The sequence below is a fragment of the Octopus bimaculoides genome, chromosome 23 (assembly GCF_046866305.1).
Source record: "Octopus bimaculoides isolate indiv1 chromosome 23, ASM4686630v1, whole genome shotgun sequence".
Classification (NCBI taxonomy): Eukaryota; Metazoa; Mollusca; class Cephalopoda; order Octopoda; family Octopodidae; genus Octopus; species Octopus bimaculoides.
The window spans coordinates 91,935-116,338 of NC_142950.1; the positions used below are offsets into that span (position 1 = coordinate 91,935).

General features: G+C 35.2%; 1 protein-coding gene across 2 annotated transcripts; it reads right to left on the reverse strand.

The window, feature by feature from the left end:
• Window positions 1-286: 286 nt before the first annotated feature.
• On the reverse strand, window positions 287-20,858 carry LOC106879460 (zinc phosphodiesterase ELAC protein 2). 2 transcript variants are annotated; one of them, XM_014929023.3, is made up of 21 exons: window positions 20,501-20,858; window positions 19,235-19,285; window positions 18,437-18,507; window positions 17,211-17,275; window positions 16,184-16,238; window positions 15,642-15,782; window positions 13,869-13,933; window positions 13,193-13,251; window positions 11,917-11,977; window positions 11,722-11,773; window positions 10,750-10,915; window positions 9,933-10,175; window positions 9,225-9,343; window positions 8,359-8,461; window positions 6,714-6,855; window positions 5,862-5,920; window positions 4,998-5,088; window positions 4,211-4,331; window positions 3,388-3,466; window positions 1,951-2,095; window positions 287-551 (listed from the first exon to the last, which is right to left on the reverse strand). In XM_014929023.3, the coding sequence occupies exons 1-21, from the start codon at window positions 20,779-20,781 to the stop codon at window positions 375-377; spliced, it is 2,346 nt and encodes a 781-aa protein (XP_014784509.1). In that variant the 5' UTR covers window positions 20,782-20,858; the 3' UTR covers window positions 287-374. The 2 variants fall into 2 exon arrangements, with proteins under 2 accessions (XP_014784509.1, XP_014784508.1); XM_014929022.3 differs by having other exon boundaries at window positions 5,862-6,010.
• Between the last annotated feature and the right edge of the window lie 3,546 nt (window positions 20,859-24,404).

Here is a 24,404-nt window from a genome sequence, read left to right on the forward strand (position 1 = left end):
TTATTATGTTAAAAAAGAAAACTTAAAACATAGGTCATGGCTGTAGCAGCTTTCAGGTCTGCTCAACCTAAGACTCAAATCACCAACAACTGCAGACATCCACGTTCATGTCTGAGCTTGAAACCTGAGAGTGAGCTGTGTATATATATGCATGTTGCTCCTTTCTTTCTACCCTCCCACTCCTTCCCTAACTCTCTCTGAACATGTTTAAATTCCAGGTAAAGCTCACACACAGTGAAAACAATGAAGTCAAAACATTAAGTAATTAACAATAAATATATGATTATTTACTTTAAAATGTTTTAATAAAATACCACTGTGTATATATAAGTACACACACACACACATACGTTCTCAAGTATGCATGTTATATATCAGTGAACAGATGATGTCGAATCTGTATCTCTTGGCCTGGTGGCTTCCATTTCATCTTGGTTTTTACGCAAAAACCTTTTCATAATTTTTTCTTCCATTTCTGCATAATCTTCAGCAAACAATGTTTTCAAGGGAACATTGAGGTGTGGCAAAAGTGGTAAATCAGACAGTGATACCTATTGTAGAAGACAAGAAGAGAGAATAAGCCAGGCATTTCAAAACTGAGACAATAACAACAGCCATAAAATATTGTTGCAATGTAAATGAAGTCGGTGTTGCTGGATTATCAACTAATGACTGTAAATATTCACATAAATCTACTCAGTGATTTGTTCTTTATCCTTGTTTTTTTTTAAACAGTGAAGTTGGTGTTGCAGATCAATAGGTTATTTGTATCACAGAACTCCAGTAGACTTGTTCCCTCTTCCTTTTGGGAACCAATTCCATGGCCCCCATGTACACCATAGAAAATATCCGGCTTCCGTCCAGCATGCCCACTGAAGTCCCCAACCACGAAGATGAAATCCTTGTCATTTGTCTTCTACAGAAGAATATCATAAAAATGGTCCTTCTGTTCATTTAGTAGGCCCACTTGTGGAACATAGGCAGAGATAATTGATGCTACGTTATTCTGCAAGATGAGCCTGAGCTTAATTACTCTATCGCTCGCTCTGACTATCTCTGTGACCTTATCCACCCGTTTCTCTGCAAGAAATATGCCCACACTGCATACCTTCCCAGAAGATTTTATACTTGTGTGTCTTGCCTGTAAGGAACCTGGCTGAAGCTGCTCTCCACTCTTTACCTTTTGGATGCAGCATACATCATCATGCCTCCATTCAAGCAGCTCGACGATTTTGTTAGACCTACCTTTCAATGTGCCTATATTGACAGTGCCAACCCTGAGAACTTGGAAAAGGGCACGGGAAGGAACATGGGCAGGAGAGATGGTACTGGGCACCTAAAAAGAAGGTTTCAGTGATCGTATGCTAACAGACATGTCACATCAGTTCGTCTTGCTTTAACCTACCATCATTCAAATCATGTTAAAATTGTTCTCCCTATTGGTAGTGAGTAGCATTGTAAATATAAGCATTACTGCTGCAAATATAAATAGGTCAATGTATAATTAATTAATTAATTATATGAATGATCTGCTATTGGTTAGTCCATTATATATATACAGGGAGAAAGAGGTAGGTGGTTTGTTAATTTACTAATAATTTCCTCTTTCGGTGCATGCGGTAGTAGTGTGGGCAAACGTTGGTGGCAGGGAAGGAAGGACCAAGGTATACAAGTCTGCTGGTACAGAAGCAAGGCAGAGCCCTGTAGGGGTTTCTGGTATTGTGCTTTTCCCCTGATACACACATATACTTCAACACAGTTTCTACATGTCAAATTTCACTCACAAGAATTTTGTCAAGCTGAAAACTAGTAGAAGGCCCTTGTCCAAAGTGTCACACACTGACTTCAAACCTGAATATCATCATGTCATTGTAAACTTCTTAACAGCAACAGCCTGCTTTTACATAGGTAATTTAATGAAAAATATTTGAGAAAATACACAACACTTACTCTCATATTGTCAAATGAGATCCCTACTTTCTCTGAAAACCTGTCGCTAATTATCGGAATCTTGGAGTATCTCTGGCTGAAATGGTTCAGCAGAATAAATTTTGCACCCATTTTCATCCCAACATCAATTGCTTGTGACGTTGTGCTGAAATAAAGAATATTTTGTTTTATTTTTCATACATGAGTGTGAACCATTGTATTAAATTCTAAATATATATACACAGATGGAATGGCATAAATGTTAAAGTTCTGGTAGTACTGGATAAAATAAAATGGTTTGGAGTTCAAAATGTTGTTGTAGTTCCCTTTTATCTCTTTGAACATATATATATGAAGATTAGTACCAGTTATGAGTTAGGGGTTACATCAACAAATTATATCACCCCTACCTCCTTGTCACATGTATGATATAGTAAACAACTGAAAATCAATGATGCTTAATAGAATATGTAATATTAGTAATACCGAAGAAAGACTGCAGGACGCCGAATGCACTTATGCCGAAGGAGAAGAATCCATAAAGCTGAATGGAAACAATAATAAAAAAAGAACATTCCGACCTACCATAGTTTAATGATCAATTCACCAATTTCTCACTTATGATTTAACAAGATTAAAAATAGTTAATCTTATAATAAAGAAGAAGGATTGGTGTTTCTACGATCTTTGGCTCACAATTTTTAAATACTTTTATTTTTGTTTTGTACATTTTGTCAATTGTGATAATTTAAAAATAAACATCTGATCCCATTATTTTTGCCTCTTTACATTGTAAATCCAGTAATGAAACCTATTTAAAAAATGATTTTTTCTACATTTTAGTGTCAAATGGTCATATTGTGGGAATAAAATGATGATCATATATTTTAATTTTCATAGGTCTTTTCAGCATCTTGTCTGTTCAGCTTTATATCCATTCGGCATTGTGTGGCTTCTTGAGCTTCAGCAAAAGTGCATTTGGCATCCCATCTGTGTACTGTTAGAACATCATTCAAAAGATGTGTGTGCTATTTAGTTTATGGCCCTTTATCTCCAAAAGTCAAATTCGCCCGTTATCCTTCAAGCATTTATAAAGTAATAGTCACGCATTGCAGTCAGTCTATGTTCTTAAAACGCATCCTGAAAGCGACTGCAAATATGATGGAAATTTAATAGAGATGTTTTGAATATTGTTTTATTTTGAAACCCAAAACAATGCAAATTATAAAGAATTAATTACACAAATTGATGGTTAGTACTGTTAACTGATATTTTAACATTTTATGACTTCAACATGTTTTCTCTGTAGATTTTCTGAAGGGCTCCTAACCTTGAAACAATGAAAACCAGCTGATAGAACCAAACCATTGACCTGTATTATTAATCTTTTTATAACTTGCATTGTTTTGGTTTCAAAAGGACAATATTTAAAACATTTATTAAAGATGCTCTTCTAACCTGTGGGTTTTTATCTTGGCTTCTTCTTCCAAGTCATCTTCCATTGTAGCTTCATGGATAAGTAGATCACAGTTTTGACCTGAAAGAAGAAAATAGTCATTCATTTTTAAAGAAAATATCCTGCCTGTTGTTGTTGTTGCTGTTTAGAGCCAAGCCAAACCAAAAATGAGGCGGGGGTGGGGGGTGTCAGTAAGTCTGAATGGTTAAGAAGTTTGCTTCACAATTCTATGACACTGGTTCAATCCCATTGCACAGTACCATAACCTTGAGTTGGGCAATAACTTGTGAGTGGAATTTGGTAGATGGAAACTGTGTAGAAACCTCTTGTATATAATGTGTGTGTATGTGTAACCAAATATAAATTGTTTTAGTCAGTTTTCTCAGTACATTCTGTGAAGTGGATGGCATTGGGAAGGGCGTCAGACAGGAAAACCATGCTAAAGATGACACTGAAGCTCAACATGGCCCCAGGGCACATCAAAACGTCCAGCCCATGCCAGCAGAGAAAACATTCTTTATATGATGACAATGATTATATATATACGTACATATATATATATATATATATATATATATATATATATATATATATATATATATATATATATATATATATATATATAATATATATATATATAATGAGCCTTTTTCAGTTTCTATCTACCAAATCCACTCATAAGAGTGGATTTGATAGCCCAGAGTTATGTAGAAGACACTTGTCCAAAGTGCCACCGAGTGGAACTGAACTTGAAACTATGTGATTGGGAAGCAGACTTCTTTACCATGCAGCCATGCTTATAAGAGATAGAAATAAGTAACTAACCAGCATTAATGAGCCGTTCACAGGGCATTGTGTCTCCAGAATAGACTACTGACCAGTCAGAGGTATGAGCTAAAACTACTCCAAATGCATTTTTACAGTGGTCAACCTCAACAGGGACAAACTGGAAAAAGAGTAAAAGAAAACTTTAAGTGATTCAGAAATGTCAGTTCATACTGCACTGTACAGATGAGAGAGAAATGAAGTATTACAAAATTAATTCAACTCTGTAGGCCCAAGGCTATAGAAGACACTTGCCCAATCTGTCACCCCGGTCACTCCCATCCTCTCTTCTAATGTGAGTAATCATGTAGCTGGCCCCATTTTTCATATTTTAACCCCCTCATCTCAAAGCATAAAGCCACCACCCTTTCTACTGTAGCTCTGCTCAAGAAAAGGAAATCTTTGTCTTGCAAACTGCAATCACCAAAAGATATCCAGTTTACACTCTCAAAGTGGTGGGCATTAGGAAGGACACCCGACTATAGAAACGATGTCAAAGCAAACAGTGGAGCACAATGTAGTCTTACTTGATCATGTCTAACTGTCCAACTCATACCTCCATGCAACATGGAGATTAAACAACGATGATGATGATGATACAGGTGAAATATTTTAACGTATAAACATTTAGGTAGCGTACTTCATCATACATAGAAACATCAAAGATAACACAGGGAAGCACACAGATTCAAGAGTCATATACCAATATACATTATTCACAAGTAACAAAAGTAGTAGTAGTAGTAGTAGTAAGAAAAACAATTCGTAATGCCAGAGATTCTCTTACCTTTGACAATTGTAAGGCATTTAGAACTTCTGTGAGCATTTCTCTATTCACTTCTGATTGATGAGGTAATATACTCTGCAGAGGAATTAACCTGAAAGTGAAGACAAAAAAACAGTATATATAGAAATACATGATAGGTTTAACATCCACTTTTCCATGCTTGAATGGATCAGTCAAAATTTAGTTGAGATTTTTCTAGCTGTATGCTCTTCTTCTTCTTCCCAAACTTCATCTATTTTCATGCAAGCTAATATTTCCCCCTAATTCTTTGAACTTCATTCATTGATCACTGATTTCTATGGTTTCCTCTTCAGTACCTCATCATGATGACAATGATGACATACAGCAGTATGGCAAGATCAAGACTCCACTTTTTATAGAACAACAAAGGATGCAGCTGAAAGGGTAACTGGAAAACCATGAATTGCAACAGTTCCCATCCATGCTACACTTTCTAGACGTCCACAAAAGAGAGAAGCAGTAGTATTTTATTGTTACAGGTGCATGTGACATCTTGATTTTCCACATGCATTGCATTATAGTAGAGTAGGTCACACACACACACACACACAGAAAGAATTTCCGAAATGTTTTTTTCAACTAAATCCTACTCAAAAGTTATTAATCAACCTCAGGCAATGGTAGAAGACACTGGCCCAAAGTGCCACATTACAGTGGAATTGATTCCAGAAATACATGTTCCTGAACCAAATTTCTTAACACTTGATGGAGAGTGAATTCTACTGAATGTACCCAAGGGACAGATGGTAAAGTTAAACTAGGCAACAGCTAACAGTCAAGCACTTTACAGTTATTCCTCTCAATGTTAGTATAACGATGCTACATTCTATGGAAAATACTTACTTCACAGCCTGCTGTAAGTTCTCAATGTTTGACATGTAGAAATTTAACCATCGTCTGATCTGAATTGGAGAAAGCAGCAGAACAGGATTTACAGTTTCTTTACAATTTTTGATAAATTTTTGACGATCACGTAGAATACCAAACAAGCCCTAAGGATGCAGAAAAAGATTAAAAAAAAAAAAAAAAAAAAAAGAATATCAAATATTGTCAGTTTAAAAATTAAATCAAAAGTAAGACTTATCTTGAGAAATATGAATCTGGATAATTAATTTATTACTTCAACAGACAACCATAAATTTTTGGGAACGGTTATAATTGATTATGTCAACTGCAATATTTGACTGGTACAACATTTTATTGCCTCACCACTCTCAGAAATACAAAAGGTAAAGTTGACTTTACTAGAGAAAGGAGATGAAGATAAGTTTACAATAATAAGCATTTTAAGGTCATTTTTTTTTCAACTAACAGAGTGATGGTTAACATTGAGAGGGAGTTCATTCTAAAATTAGGTTAAACATTGTTTCTTGCACAAAAGAGTGCTTGGTTCTTGTTTCTTGGTCCCAAACAACAAAACTTCTTGGACTACAGTTATGTGTGGTTCAAGACCTAGTACGACTACAAGCATTGCCACTGCTTAATGAATTCATTACACCTAAGAATGGTTGTTTTGATTAATATTTGTTATAAGAAACAATGTGGTTAGCAAAAGACATGACAAGTATAGGAATCCTAGATTTTCTGGAAAAAGTTAAGACGAGAAAAGTATGAAAGTTATGGTAACATAAACAAAAAAAGCATTATTATGACTAATAAGAGAAACAATTGACAAATTTTATTGAAAGAACATACCATGTGATGATCAGCATGCATATGAGAAATGAAAATGGCTTTTAGATTGCGTAGGATGTGGGCAGAATTTTCTTCACCATAATGCCGATAAAGCTGACCAGCAGTTCCTTCACCACAGTCTAACAATATGTAGTTGTCTGGCCTGTAAACAAAACAAAAAGATTGGAAGAGAGTGAAAAAAATAATGATGAAGGCTAAATTTGTTTGAAATTTATCATTTAAAATGCATTTTTACCTCAGAGAATACACAATAAAATGAACAGCAAAACTAGAATAAGGTTAAGGCAATAAGTGTGTGTATCAATGTTCATTGAGTTTGCATTGAGTATATTCCAACCAGTGGAACCACAGCACTATAAACAAAAGCTAACCCTGATTGGCAATTAAGGTTTTCGTTTTGTCCACCATGGAGATCATCAGCCAGCTGCAGTTCCAACACTGAACATCATATATGCAAAGACCAAACTCTCACTTGATTGTACCAATTTTACATTTTCAGCTCCCAACTTAGTCACTGCACCATCCTGAAAGAGATCTTTAGCATGATTGCATCATAAACAAGTTCTACAGGACAAACACATCTGAGATGCAGTTACACCAAAGATAATGTACAATATTAAAGACATTCGTGAATGGATAAGTTTATAATTAGTGAAATCCAATGTTTTAGAGGAGAGCCATCGACAAAGAGAGAAATTGATTTTGTTAATTTATCCAAATAATAATATTCATATAGAGAAACTCTAACATTCCACAGCCTTTATGGATCGGAGTCCCTTCTGAAGGTTGTGGTGCATTAAGAGAAAATCAATTTGATGGAACTCCTCCATCTCCTGGTTATTGACTGAGGCTTGAAAATGCAAGGGGTAAAATAATGGAGTGATTTACTAGTTTTAAATACGTGTGTGTGTATTCACACATGCACACACATTTCATGTGAAGCTGAGTTTTTCTTTCATTGCTACTCAGAGTTTCAACCTGAAATAATATATAAACTATTTTATGTATTGAATACTTTTGTACTTCAATTTAATCAAACTCCTGAACTTTACTTGTAGAATTATCAACTGGATAGTATTAAAAAACATTAATAATAAAATGAAGCGAATACAGCATGTAGATCTTAAATAGCAAATATAAATATAATATTCAATTTGTTTTAGGTATCAGTTTTTAGAATAGGTACAATATATCCCGGCATTTCATTAGAGGCATCCAAAAGAGTTGGTAAGGGGAAGACCATCCAGCTGTAAAACACTGCCTCAAAAGATCCTGTCCAATCATGCTAGTATAGGAAAGTGGATATAAAAGTGATGATAATTTTATACACACACACACACACACACACACACACACACACATATATATATATATATATATATATAGAGAGAGAGAGAGAGAGAGAGAGTTTAATGCACTATGATCATTCAGAGAGAGAGAGAGAGAACTTTAAAAAATAAAGTAAAATTTAAAGGGAAGAAGTTGTGAAATTTCCAAAGATGGTTAGGATTTAAGATATTTTCCTTGACTCAATCTTTTTTTTTTTCACTGTTCATCTGTCTCCCTATCTGTTTGCATTGTCTCTCAGGCTTCCCTTAAAAAGGGAGCTGATACACAAGGTATGAATAGCTGTAAGGGTACTTACTCTATCTGAACAAGGATACCACTAACATTTCTCCGTTTACTTGGAACTGAAGAACCAGTTCCTAAGAACAAAATTTCAGGACCTTTGGATGCCATAGGTTTCTCTGAAACGATGAGAAAAAGGAAAACTTATTGCATGTTTGCTGTTAATGTAACAACTTGTAGCAAAAGTAAAAAAATACAATAAGATAGAATAAAATGACAGCTAAACCTACAGAAAATGGCAGCCAAATCTGCCTCATATCATACCTTACTACTTTAAAGCAAAAAGAAAAGCAGACGTGTTCGACAATGTTGCTCAGGTTAGAAACAAAAGAGAAAACGAATTGGTCATGGTTGGAATGTCTTTGTCTGTTTAAATCAGAGCTGAGTTGGAGCAAAACAATAATAAAAAAAAAAGATGAGGTAAAACTGGATAGTCACGGATGGAACTCCTATGAGGATAGGTGTGCTGGATCAGGGCCAGCCTGGGGTCGAAACAACAAGATGTCTAATGGTGGTCAGCATCAGCTGAGGAGTTACTTTGATAAAGTTCGAAGTAGATCATGGGTTTTAGAACAGGTTTCATGGTCTGGTGGTCAGCAACTGAAACTCTCTTTCCTTTCAAGTTTACTTGGTAAAAATAAGATGAGTGAACGCTGAGCAGGTTTAACAATAAAAACCCGTCAAATGATGGACGAACAATGGTTAACCTGACCTGGAAAGAGGCAGAATATTACACTATAATTTAATTACTAAGCTGATGGGCTGCCAGAATGTCCTTCCTATCAGCCACTTTATTGCATCAAAGATGGAGTGCATTGTATTTGAATACAATCACTCAATAAGTTGTCTACAAAAAGAATCCAAAATGTTGTCTGGACTCACCAAGATTCTGTGAATGTTCTTTAACTTTTACATGGAATTCTTGAAGTTGTTTTTCAAAACCTTTCATTTTCCAAGCCTCTCTTATGAACTCAGCATTATTCAACTCTAAACATTGGTCACTGAAATTCAAACATGAAAAAATAGAATTAAAATTAAAACCCTAGGCTCAGGCATGGTTAAGAAGTCCACCTTGTGACTATGTTGTTCTGGGTTCAATCCCAATGCAAGGTTCCTCAGGCAAATATCTTCTACTATAGCTTCAAGTAAACCAATGCCTTGCAAGTGGCATATTGCTAGTTGCAATCTACAGAAAGACAATTGCTTTTCTGATTGCTTGGGTGTGTGGAGGTGGGGGGTGAAGTTGCATCCTTTTGCATCAAAATATAAAACTGAATCATTTGATAAAGAGAGAGAGAGATCAGTGAAATAAGTATTAGGTTGCTATGGTTACGTTTAAGCCTTTTGGGATGATGTAAGTAATTCAGAAAAAGAAGAAGTAGAAGGAAGAGCAAAGATGAGTGAAAGTAGGAGGCAGAAACAGAAAGAAGCAGATAAGAGATGGGAGAGGTGAGGAGAGAGAGAGAAATTAAGGCAAAAGAGGGGCAGAGAAGTAAATGAGGGAAAGAGAAGTGAGCAACAAGGATTTAAAAGAAAAGTGAACAAAGAGGAAGAAAGTGTGAAAAGGGCCGAAGAGAATTGATTACTAACTAATTGAACCCTTTCCGTGGTCGTACAAAGAATTTCAGATTCGTGCTGGCCAGTTGGACACTGTCTTCTGAAGCCGAGTCATTCACTGTTGTTGCCTTTGAATTCTCAGGTCGTTGGTGATAAAGCAATGGAAAGATCGTGGGACTGAGTAGATTCAACATGGCCTGGATTTTGTAAGAACCAAAGTTAGCCACAGAGCTGGTGCTTTCATTCACAATGAGATGGCTTGTGCTGCTGGGAAACCTGAAAAGATATGGATGACAAAATCAGTCGCATGTTGGACAAAAACCTTGTGCTACATGAACATTTTATAATTATGCTTTTGTTTGAATAGTAGCACCATTGGTGAGCAGGATTCCTTCAGTTTTTCTTTGTCTCAGCTATATATCCATTTTCCATGTGAGCATGGGTGGGAGAAATTTCGAAAGTTTGGACAACAGCTTATTGGTGCAACAATTGTCTTCATAATTGGACAGAAAATAGGAATTTGTTGTCAATCAAATAAAATATGCAGCATAGTGTTGCATGCCTTGCACAGATACACATTGCAATAGCTATACTGGAAGTCTGAAGTAGCTAGTCATAGTCCAGTAGCAAGACAGAAGTATAACACTTTAACCTTGTGGTCACTGAACCACTTCAATGCTATTCAAAAACAAAATTATTCAGGGTTGTCACATAATAAAATGACATGAATGACAGGGCTGTTAATATTTATTATCAAATAATGAAAATGGAGCACAGCCTGTGAAACAAGGAATGCTTCAAGCAAAGCTTAATATGATAAACAAATGGAGGATTTCGATTTTTTCCCTACCTTTTCATCCATTTTTGGTATTTGGGATGTGAAATTACTTCCACACCAGACATATGCACCACAACATCAGCAGGTAGGCGCTGGTCATCATTTTCAACTTGCAATGAAGCAAGGGACTCACTTGATAAAAGGGCATCCAAGTAGTTGATATTAGGGCATTCAAGAACTAAGGGTCGAAAAAAAATATATATATCAATATTAAAAAAAGAAAAAAAAGATACAAAACAGATGTTTAAAATATGAATTATTCCTTATAAAATAACAAATATGAATAAATTCTATTGTTGTCATTTGTTGTTGACATTATTCTTATTAAGATGGCAGAATTGTTGGCCAGGAAAAAAGGCTTAGCAGCATGTTGTCCATCTTTACATTCTAAGTTGAAACTTTGCTGAGACCAACTTTGCCGTTGATCCTGTTGGGGTCGATAATTAAGTACCAGTGAAATACTGGGGTCAATGTAATCGACTAGTTCCCTCTCCCACAAAATTTCAGACCTTGTGTTTATAAAAGAAAGGATGAGACATGGCACAGACATGAAAAACATGAAGAAGCTATTGAAAAATAATGCAAGCATGTTAGTTTGATGTGTAGCGTTGGCCTGCATGAAGATCAGGAGATTAATTGAGTATTTAAGCCATCAGCCAATGTGTGAAAAAGAGATTGTTGTATTGGTATAGACATGTGATGTGAATGAACAGTGAGGGTGAGGTAAAATAAATGTCATGAGCTGTTAGGAGACAGTAGTTCTAGAAGAGGAAGTTTGAGGAGGTCTTGGGATGAGTGACAAGATCCAACTCAAAAGATCATAACAATTAATGATGTTACCGCACAGAAAACTCGACCAACCCATGCTAATCAGGAACTTAACATCTATCTTTTAAGTCCCTTCAAGACATGATAAAAATGTGCTGAGATCTCTATTACTAGCAGATGTAATATAAATAGTTATATAAATAGCAAACAACTCACCCAATAAAGAATATGGCTTCTCAACTTCACTAAGTACTTGATCAGGATGAATCTGATGAAGAATTTTAATAAATTCAATAAATTTAACAAATAATATTAATGGGAAATATTTAAATGATAGGATTGATCTGCAACTAGAAAACAGCAGCTACTGTACTTCATATAACAATGAAATCATTCAAGCCTCACGCTTACCACAGTTCCATTATCTAGCGTCACAGAGGTTTCATTCTTTAAAATTCCCAGAAGTGGCCCTCTGTAAGAAAAGAGAAAAAGAGAGAATAAATGAATTTTAATTTCACTTCAGTAAAATGGCTTTTCATGTTTAAAGTAAAAGAATCAAGCAAGAGTAAATATGAAGCAACATCAGTTTGTTTAACATCAAAACTGTAAGATTGCATCTGTAGCTGAGACATCTAACTCTACTGAAAGACTGCATATACCTAACCCTAACCCTAACCACAGCAAATGGAGGAGGTCATTTATAATTCCAAGAATGTATGGGTGGGGTGCACATTATCATAATTTTGTCAGCTTAACCAGAAAAATTTAATATTTGTATGAGGGATGACAAAGCTGAATGAATCTACATCACTAAATGATTAATTGCATGCTTTCACTGCACTATCAAGCAGTTTTGTGCGCCTTCAGGATGTGCAGTGATTTGTTTTTGCTTCATAAGCAGTAGTAGTGGTAGTTCTTCTCATTATTATTATTATTATTATTATTACAAGTAGTAGTAAGGCAAAGAGCTGACAGAATCATTAGCATGGTGGCAGGCAAAGTGCTTAGCAGCATTTCATCCATCTTCATGTTTTGAATTCAAATTCCACTGAGCTCAACTTTGCCTTTCATTCTTTCAGGACCAATAAAATATGTACCAGTTGAACACCGGGGTCAATGTAAGAGACTTATCCCCTCACAGAAATTGCTGGCTTTGAGCCAAAATTTGAAACTATTATTATTATTATTATTATTTCATTAGAATATTGGGCAAAATACCTTGAAGTATTTGTTCTGGTTCTTTATATTCTAAGTTCAAATACCACTGAGATCAACTTTACCTCCTTTCATCCTTATGGGGCTAACAAATTATAATTCTTGTCAGGTAATGGGATTGATGTATTGACCAATCACCTGACCCTCAAACATCTTGTGTCTATCTAAGCAGGGAAGGGTCAGATACTGCATGTGTTCCATATGCTCGCAGAATAAATTAACGCTGAGGTAGTCTCAACTACAAACCCAGTGATACCCAAACCAAAACATTTCATCTGCTTCCTTAGAGCTGATCAAAGCTACTCCATTTAAAACAACAACCATCAGAGGAATGAAATCTTAAAGTCAGCTTTTGTTGGATATTTCAAAACGGTTACAAAGTTCCCATACTGACAATAAACATAATTAAGTTTGAACCTTTTGCATAAAGAAGGATGAAGGTGAAAAGAACAAAACCCATTTTGGTGCTTACACAGGAACTCCAAGATCTACACACTTCTCAAGATTCAATCGACGCCGAGCAGGATGAGGCTGGAAACGAAGAAACTTTTTGTTAATTTTCTTGTCACAGCATTCACATCTAATAGCAAAATCATAATCAAAGTTGGTGTGGCAGGCATCAATACTTGTAGAGTGGTATTAAATTTTGGGAGAATGTAAACCACAAGCTAATTTATGCCATTTTGCATGTATTGTTAATGTCCTATGAAAATATATACTTTTCGTATTTTCAAGCATTGTCCAATGTGTCATTTTTTCAAGACAAAGGGAAGTAATTTGAAGCAGCTGCTACTTCGTCTTGTAGTTCAAGGCTCCCTTTCATGGAGTAACATTTTACATTTGCCTCACGTCCTATATTTTATAATAAAATCAAATCAAACAGAATCAATAATTTTTTGCAGAGATTTATTATTCCACCCAGATATTTGCATAGACATGTAATCCTTAATCGAAAATTTTACAGAAATTATTAAAGAATGTGAAGGTTTATACAACAAAATTATATTAGAATTTGATGCATCAAGTTATTTTTTGCTCACTAATAACATTATGTTTTAACCATAATTCTAATCCTGGCAAATACGTTTTTTGTTAAAAAATGCCTTCTATGTTTTGCATAGATAAAAAAAGAAAAAAGCCTCACTTACTGTACAAATAAAGGCCATGGCAGCATCTAATTCTTCAACAGAAAATCGCATTTTCTTAGGCGGTGCTGTAATGAAAGGGATCAAATAAATGAGAGAGAGAGAGAGAGAGAGAGAGAGAGAGAGAGGCAGGCAGAAACTACATGAAAATGTCACAAAAAAGATGAATTAATAAACAAAAAGATATGAAGAACAATTTTAAAGTGCGATAACATTTAAATATTTAGATACACTAATGACAGTATTCATTTTGCTGTAGTTAAGCAACTCATTAGGCAATTCGTTCAGTTTTTAATGAATTTAATATTATTCAGCCAAATGAGATCTGAGATGGATCTGTAAATCCTTCGGCAAAGACTGACAACATCATCATCATCATCATCATTCTTTTTACTGCTTTCAGTCACTGGGCCATGGCCGTACTATGAAACAACCTCAAATGACAATTATATATCATCCCCCAGGACTAGCAAACGGCTATTTATTGCATCAATCTCAAGAGAATGAATGACCAAGTTGCCCCAGGATTGGTGTTTTCCTTTCGATTTCCAAAACCTCATCTCTTCTCTTCCTCTTCATTCTTCCACTCTATTCTAACACAGATTACCAAATACCTAAAATTATCAGGTCAATAATAATATCCTTAATATTAATAATAAAAGCCCTGACGCAGTTCCAGGCAGTGGCTCTCATGGCTTCTGATCTTTATTGATTGAAAAGTGTTAATAAGTACATGTTTTGTCTTAGTGTGAAAGATGGGCTACAGCAAATATTCTGCTCAATACCACAGATTTGCTTGTCAGTTGTTTGACCTTAACCAGTTGAGCATGTCCCTTGGTGGCTGACGATATGTGCATCTCTGAGAATGAGAAGGAGTAATGGAGGAGTATCCTAGCCATGTGCAGGGATTCTTAGAGGTTTGAATAATTCACCTCTGGAAACATGGGTATTTCATTCATCTTTAAACAACACTTATTCAGGAACATTTTGAGCGGGAGGGGCTATTTGACCGAGAGAAAATTCTAACTCGGCCCCACTTGCAAGGCCATACACTTTTTATCTTGATATGAGATCATCATGGTGTGCACATATAGTTGTGGGGGCAATTTGTACAACTGAACCCTTCATGACAGAGCCCCAGTTATGCCAACTGGACAATGACTGGTGAAAGTAAAAGAATAAAGAAATGAAAAAAAAAGTGAAACATGGAAATTGTGATTTTTCACAAAAACACAGGTGTATTCAGAAGTAGAGCTCCTTTTAGAAGAGTTGCAAGGGGCTGATTAGGGTGGAGTGGAGAAGAGATAAAAATAGGGATGATGAGATATTTTATGTGGACCCTCAAGATACAAGGCAAACAGAAGTTAATAAGAAAAGAAAAACCGTCTGTGTGGATGGGAAGAGAATATGGAAGAGTGAGTGCAATGGTGAATCTAATGAATGAACAAGTGTTAAGGGATACATAGAGGAGGAGGAGGTAAGGAAGATTAGGTGATGTTCAGCCCTAGCACCAATCCTTCTCCATACTCTCCTTCATATATTCATACCAAGGTGAAGTTAAAAAACAAAAGAAACTTTCTTATCTCCAGTGATGTTTGTATTTGAACTGAAAGCTAGATAAAGCTTTTTACTTGACGATACAGTTGTTATGTCTTCAGATAACAACAATGTAATCAGCCAATGTAAAAATGATAAAACAAATTTCATGGAGTAACGTTTGAAATGTTTTAACAATTCTTTTCCCCTGAAAGTTGACAATATTTCATTCTTTCTTACCTGGGTCACTGTTTTCGGTCAAGTTTTCTTTTAGTTTACACATCTTAGCTCTTTCTGTTGCAATGGCATTTGGTAGAAGGGAAACATATTCTATCTTAAAAGCAGTGTCTTCATAAATACCCATATCAGCTTCACGTTTTTCTACAGAAGAAAAAAAAAAAAACAGAAAGCATTCAAAGTGCAAATAAAAATGATTTCTAACCCTGACAAGCAAGACCATAAAGATTGAAGAAGAGTAAAACTGAGTAGATTGACATGAAAAAGGAGATTTAGTAATAAGAAATAAGAAATAATAATAATCTTTTCTACAGAAGGTTAAAGGCTTGAAATTTGGTGGGGAGGGGGATAGTCGATTACATCGACCCCAGTATTTGACTGGTATTTATTTCATCAACCCCAAAAAGCAGAAAGGTAAAGTGAACCTCAAAGAAGAAGATGGCAAACACCAACAGGATTAATTTTTTTGTGGTCAATATCTTCATTCTATTTGTTGACCACTTTCATCAAAGAAATTTCAATGAATATCTTATAAGCAATCTTACCTATACAGATGTTTGAATTCTCTGCAAAACTTTTGGCCATTCGAATTGATTGTTCCTAATGAAAAGACGGTAAACATGGACATAAGGAAAACAGATAAAAGATTTTAGATTTGAATAAAAAGTCTAATTACATTTCAGTTAAAGACATAACAATGAAGATAACAAAAAAAAGAAAAAGAAATGAGATAGTTCTAAAGATTTGCTAAAGTTTGGATTCTTCAGTGTATCATCATCATCATCATCATTTAATGTCCACTTCCCATGCTAGTATGCGTTGGACGATGTAATGAGGACAAACTATATTGATGTCTTATTTTGGAAGATTGTCAGAAAGCAGAAGAAATAACATAAAAAGAATTAGATTCATCAAAAGAGCCAAAAGACCGATATGCAAGTAGCAAGTTGTAAGGAGCAGAGACTTTAGCACTGAAGTGATTCCAGCCATGGCAAACAGCCTGAAGTGGAACATACCTCACAAAGATGACTTGAGCTAAAACACTAAATCAAAGCCCAAAGCCTTCAGTGATAAAACACCATTAACATTTTTGTTATCACCTCTGCTTCTATAATACAAACCCACTAATTTTTTAAGTATTCCTATTTAAATGAAAACCTTTCATCATAATTTTATGAAAAATCTTTTGTTATGTCCTAAACATTAGCCTAATAATTAAAAAAAAATAACTATTTCATTAAATCTTCCAAATTCTTGATTATTTCCAAATTTAATTGAAACATGTAAGACTATATTTTATTAGAAATCATCATCATTTAACGTCTGCTTTCCATGCTAGCATGGGTTGGACGATTTGATTGAGGACTGAAAGAGCTATGAGATATTTCATTTCATTTTATTGAGTCCATCACTTGTCAGATATTACTTTGTAGCAGTGTATCAGGCTGACATGCACCAGAGAACAACCAAAATATTTTATAATCCAAAAGGACCAGCAATTCTGCTAGATATATATTCCATTGGAATAGAAGAGAAATTTATTATTAGAAGCAGCATAAAATACCATCTTACCACTTTAAGAGGCCCATGAACTGTGATCTTAGGTACATTAATTGCTTCAAGAGTCAGGGCCAAACCTAAAAATACAAGTAAACAAATTTTCTGAAGTGTTCCTTACTGTCCACGGATATATTTAGACGAGTGTTTTTTTCTTGGTTGTTTTAGTCACAAATCATCAACCATTGTCGCCTTCAGCCTTCTTCAGGGATCTGTCATATTTGATAAAGTTCTCATCCCATTCATTACACATGCCAGGGATATTTCGTATTATGATGTTGGTTACATGTTCACACTGCATAAAGCAAAGTGTTTGAAATTCTAAGAACATTACCAAATACAACAGACACCTGAAGAAAACCAGAGAATACAACAGTCAAAATGCTGTAACTATAAAAACTAAGATGGTGATATTAACATGAATAAATCAGCGCATAATATTGATAACTCATTTCAGAAATTTAGCGAAAAATTAAAATGCTCACATTTTAAATTAAAATCTTAATCAAAAGCTAACTGAACAATGAATTCCAGTTAGAATTCTGGGATTCCAGTTGGTCAAACCAGCACTACCACATCTTCATGATTCAGTTCTATATCTAAGAGATGAGGAATTATGTACATTATTTAAAATTGATGGATATTTGTCCTCATCTTGTTTGGTGTTAACACAACGTTTTGGCTGATATACTGTTCAGCCTTCATCAAGACACCTGATGAAGGCTGGAAAGTATATCAGCTGAAACGTGTTAACAACAAACAAGATGAGGACAAATATCCATCAATTGTAAATAATGATTGTCATTGCTTTTGATGCCTGCTTTTCCATGCTAAGTCAAATGTATTTTTCTTGAGGTAACATTTTACAGCTGGATGTCCTAGATACCAACCCTTTTAGTTGCTTCATAAAACACTCAGGAATACAGGGTACTTCTGTGTCAGGTGGCTTGATCCAGATGTTGGTGTCAACCAAATGGATCTCCTAGGTGAGACTCTTGGCATAACCCAAATGGATCTTTCAGTCGAGGACTAGGCATGGGGAAGAGAGCTACTCCAATTCAAACATTTGATGTGGATTGGATGGTGAAGAAAACATATGCAGAAAAAGAATTCTAGAGAGTCGTAATTCTAGAATAGACAGATTGAACAATGTATCCAAAATATATGAAATACAGTTTTTTTTTTAAAGAAAAAATAACATGAATTCAGAATACATAAATCTAAAAAATGGTTCCACATACCAAGAAGACCTCCAATATTGTTCCAGCTATTATGCGTGATGAAAACATTCTCTAACCGTGATAATTTAAATCTTTCAAAAAGAAGAAGAAAAAAAAAATGAAACATTAGAAAGCAAAACAGCAAAAGAAAGACATAATATTTTGGCCACTAATAAATTCAATTTCAAAAACAACATTGAAAATTCTCATCATCCATCCGAATTCCACCAGTTTCATCTGAAAGTAGTTTACATCTTCGTAGAAATGCTTATGGCATTACTTCTAATGTTTCCAGTAGTCTCAATTTTATCCTGTTGTATCTTTGGGATACATTTCCACTGCATGGCTTCTTGGGCAAATATCATTTGCTTCCAGTCAACCCATACCCTGTGTGTGAAATTGGAGAGATAGAAACTGTAGAGAATCCTGCTAGGCAGATTGTATCCATAATTCAAAAGGTACAGCTTTGCCACACACTGTCTAATACTGATTATGACTGAGAATTATATTCATATGTCTGTGGAATACTCAGCTACTTACTGATTAAGGCACAGTTCCTTAAATGAGTAAACTCTCATCTTAAATGATGGAGATTCACCACAAACCATACTTGAGGAAACACTTTTTGTCCTTTTTGCTCCCTACAAATGTTTTATGGCACACCTAAAATATCACAAAGCCTCAAACAAAGTGAGGAGGGACAGTTAAAGTACATCAACCAGTAACTGGATGGTACTTTATTTTATCAAATTCATAAGGATGAAAAGAGAAGTCGACCTTCATGCGATTTAAATTTTAAAAAAAAAAAAATACACTTACTTATGTTCTGATGCAATCCTCTGAGTTCCTTCTCCACAATTAAATAAATATCTACAATCAAAAGATAAAAGTAAAATAAAAATACAGTAAAAGACTCATCACAAAGCAGATTCAATGGTCAAGTAAATAAACTACTTTTCTAAATTTTCTAAACCATGAGCTTCAATATTTGTAGATGAGCAGAACAATATGTAGAAAATTAGAGTTTAGCCTCTCAAATGATTATTTAAAAAATGAATAAATTGCTTAAATACTTCAATAAATCTTCAATACAATCAAGATTTTGCAAGAGTTTAGTGAGATATCTAACTTTTTACATATCACTGAATGTCATCAGTTTATAGCTTGATCAGTAATGTTCTACTTGGCTGAAGAGAAATTTTGAAAGAATATATGATACCCGAGATGATAAACAATTCAGTCATATATTTCCAGATTTCTGTGGCGCAACGTAACGAGAGACAAAAAAAAAATTGCATCTTTCCTCGTCATTAAAACTTCTAAATTACCTAAATGTGTTTCTTTCTTGTTGTTATAAATCTGGTTTTAAAACGAAGTGGTAAGTATCGCAGTATCATTACAACTTAAAATGAGTGTTTTTAAACGAAAGTAAAGATTACGTACACCTGGTGGTTAGGGTTAGGTTTAGGGGGTTTGTTACGCCGAATACGGGTGGTGTACGTATTCTTTACCTCCACCAGGTTTTATAAAGTTGTTTCTACGCTTTCGTTTACCTTATTCTACTTTAAGATTAATGGGGGTTTTTGTCACTGCCGTTTCTAATGAAATATTTATAAGTTTACGAAATGTTTGTGTTCTATAAAACTTATTTGGTTTTCGTCACGGTATTTCAAGTATTTCCGTGCTTCTCTACATTTACCATTATCTAAAACGCAATCTTCGAAACTAATCGCTGACTAAAGGCAGTATTTAATTAAATTCTTTCTGTTAAATGTGAACCTTTACATTACGACTAAGTCTGGCCTTCCCACATACATATAGGAGATATGGAGTTCAACTGAAGTGGATAGAAAGACACCAAAATATATTTCGTGCGTATAGAGAAAAAAAACCAAACAACTCTACCACCAAAGACTGTTTCTGATCTTTCTGCACATTTGCATGTGTCAAACTACAGTCCAATGTGTCCCTACCGTTTTAAAAGAGTAAGGTGTGATAGGAAGTAGATTTGGCTGTTATTTCTAAAAGGTTGAGACTCCAAGGTTGTTTTTTTGCAAGCAATTAGTTATAATTCCCTTTACTTACCGCACATGATCAGTTGACAGTATCACAGACCGGGGTGTGCCATAACCACCGCTACCGATGACTTCTAACTCTATTTTGCCAGGAATTGGTAATTTACCTCCGATCTGTTCCCTGTAACGCACATGTCGAAGTTTCTCTTTCGTTGGCTGTGCTTTTGGCATCTCCTGAAGGAGTCGTTTTACTCTGTTTGCGCGAGAATGGTAGGCTGTTAACACGAAAGGCGAAGCAAACAAGTTTGTAGGCTTGGCAATTTTCCAAACTGGGAATATCAATATATTCATTTGTAAGTTATAACTTCCAAAAGAAGACTCGTATCAATAACAACAGAAAAACATCGTGGGTCGACATTGAGTCAAGGAACGTAACTCTCGTTGACTTTACCAGAAAGGATTCATTTTTGTTGCTTTCGTATATACTTGCACATCGGAGCACATTTTACACAAACTATTATCGTTGGTAGTTATTCGAATTCTATATAAAACCAGATGACTATACATAACGACTGCACGACCGCGAGAAAAAAATAGGCGTTGACCATAAAATGATGTTATATAAAATACTTTCTATGATCTGGAACTTTTTTCTAACGGTGTCAATTTTGAGTCAACACCTTCTTCTTAAGTTCATCCCTCAACCTTGTTCTGTATTCTTTGTTTCTTTTCAAAATGTTTTCATTATTAAACCGAACTTTTCTAATTGTAATGATATTTAAATAAATACTTTTATAATTCTTTTTCTATTGTATTCTCCATTTCGTCCATTTTTCTAACTTATGTCAGTAAAATTTTGCAATGAATTCTTCTACAATTTCGGTTTCTGAAAGAATACTATGGTCAATTCCTTAAAATTTCTTTCGCGCCACTTAACTCAATTACATCGAAATGTTTATTTTACATTCGCTTCTTTAAAGTTTCCGTTTCTTTACAAGCAACCATTTAATAATTCGTGGATCTAAGAGAAAACGAAGATAGTTAACCACTCCTTCGGGAATGATACCTAACCCTAACCCAGACTTAATTCCTATATTATGGCAGAAGGCAAAGTAAATGATTATGATTTGATGGAGGGAGAGGGGACAAAATAAGTAATTTTTGATTTCACTTTATTTTCTCCCTATATGTTTGAAATCACTACATTGCAAGTATTGCATCATATTGAATCATATTCGCAAGTATTGCATCATTTTGTTCTGTTGAATCATATTTGGAAGTAAAAGTTGGTCAGCATAGTTTTCCTTGTTGAAGTGGAGAGAGTTTGAAACCTAGGTGACTGACTATTTCAAACTCTCTATGTTTCAGTTTTTCAAGATATTTACCTCAATTTTGACCCTATTGTAATTGAGGTTGTTAATAAAATGCTTGGATAAATGTTGGTATTTGACAATCAAAATTCTTTTTTTCGGTTGGATTCCAAGTTAATTTCTCCCCATACTAATGTAAAAATTTGATCATTTTTCAGTTTTCTCTGAAGACAGCCAGACGAATATACTTCAAATATGACCTAAATGTGTACTGCTCAGTATAACAAAAACTAAAATTCCTGCATGGGTATGTTTCTCAAAGACTTGATGACACATGAAAATGAAGTGCATCCTCTCTTGAGATCATGACTGCTACATCACACTTCAAAATTCCTAATAAAGAAAAGACATTGAGACCTCTGGTGCCCCAAGATGCAATTGAAAATGCTGATTATGTCACATTCCTCTGGAAGACATTACATATGATTAGCAGCTGCCCAAAAATGAAATCTCTTCATGCAATACAATGCTGTCACTGAAGCAATATACAATGCCAACTGAAAACAACAACAAATACTACCCTGAGATAGATACAAAAAATACCCCTGTTATTGAATACATACATAAGCATCTACACAAGCAATATTGGTGGAATATGCCCATCAAAACTTCTTCCAAGTACAAACATTACAGGCTGAATATCATTGTTTGGGACAGAGAAGAAAACGTATGTACTGTCATTGAGGTCAGCTGCCCTCCTGATGTGAATATCTCTTTGAAAATCAAACGGAAAGAGGATATCTATAGACAAATGCTTTGAAACCTCAAGCTTCCCTACCCAGATTATAATCCAATTTATTCTGATAATAATTGGCACACTTGGTTTTGTGAGTAAATACCTCAGTGGCAATCTGGATAAGCTAGGGGTTTCAGAAAAAAACAGAAGTTAACCAGTCATCTTGCATATTACGAACACAGCCTGTAAATGGAGATATAAAAAGATCAACTTATGAATTTGTTTTTATTATCTACATTTCAACGATAAAGTTTTTGTATTTTTGATAGTAAACAACTTCCTCACAGAACAGAACATGCATGTATGTATGCACACATACAAAGGTTTTATTTTAGGCTGAGACGGTCTCCGTGCAGTTAGAGGGTCATCAGGCAACTATGTTATTACATATTCTTCCAAGAGTTAACACTAAACTTCTAGCTTTTACTTGTTTCAATCATGTTGGATTGTGGCCATATTGTGGCATCGCACTGACGGGTTTTAGTTGGACAAATCAACTCCAGTATTTTGTTTTTAAACCTGGTACTTCCTCTATTGGTCTCTTTTAGTTGAACCACTAAGTTATGGTAACAAGTGAACCAACACTGGTGGTCAATTTAACCATAGAATGGTGGTGGTGCTCCAGCATAGTCACAGTGTTTGGGTTGAAACATAGAAGAAATATGGATATGTTGACCTCATGAAGGAAACACTGGTTCGATGTCTAGTATTTTGTGGGAATGAATTTCTTTAACATAATAGGTATACATAAAGCATAAGAGTTTATAACCATTTAAAAGAAAACAAAATGGAGATTAGGAAATTAGCAATTGTTTATTTTTAACAACAAACAGGTCATCTTCTCCTCTTACAGCCATTTCAATACTCAATAATTTAATTACAAATTTGTACTTTAAATTTACATGACTGGTGTAGCAGCATCATAGTCAACTGCTACAAAGGTAAAGGTGACGCTTTAGATACAAATAATTACAGAGGCATCAAGCTGTTAGATCAGGTTATGAAAGTTACAGAGAGGGTCATAGCCCAACTAATTAGGGAGCGAATCAATTTAGATGAGATGCAGTTTGGGTTCGTACCAGGTAAAAGCACTACTGATGCTTTATTTCTAGTAAGACAGCTGCAGGAGAAATACCTAGCCAAGGATAAACCTCTGTACCTGGCTTTCATTGACATGGAGAAATCCTTTGACAGGGTCCCTCGATCCCTTATCTGGTGGTCAATGAGGAAACTTGGGATAGAAGAATGGTTAGTGAGAGCTGTGCGAGCCATGTACAGAGATGCTGCCAGTAAGGTGAGGGTTGGAAATGAGTACAGCAATGAATTCCGGGTAGAGGTAGGGGTCCACCAAGGTTCCGTCCTCAGCCCCCTCTTATTTATCATAGTCCTTCAGGCAATCACAGAGGAGTTCAAGACAGGCTGCCCCTGGGAGCTCCTCTATGCTGATGACCTTGCCCTAATTGCGGAGTCACTATCAGAACTACAGGAGAAGTTTCAGGTGTGGAAGCAAGGTCTAGAATTGAAGGGCCTTAGAGTCAACCTAGCTAAAACCAAAATCCTAATAAGTAGGAAGGTAGATAAAACACAAACCCCTTCAGGTAGATAGCCCTGCTCAGTATGTAGAAAAGGAGTAGGTAGTAACTCTATAAGATGTAACCAGTGCAAGCTATGGACACATAAGAGGTGCAGCAACATCAAAGGCAGGTTAACTAGGAAGTTAGTTTTTGTTTGTGGCAGATGTTCAGGTGCAATAAAGACTGTAAACAAACAGGAAACAACTTCTATCTCATTCCAGGGTGAAAAACTAGAGGTAGTCGATAGCTTCCGCTATCTGGGCGACCAAGTTAGTAGTGGGGGTGGGTGCGCTG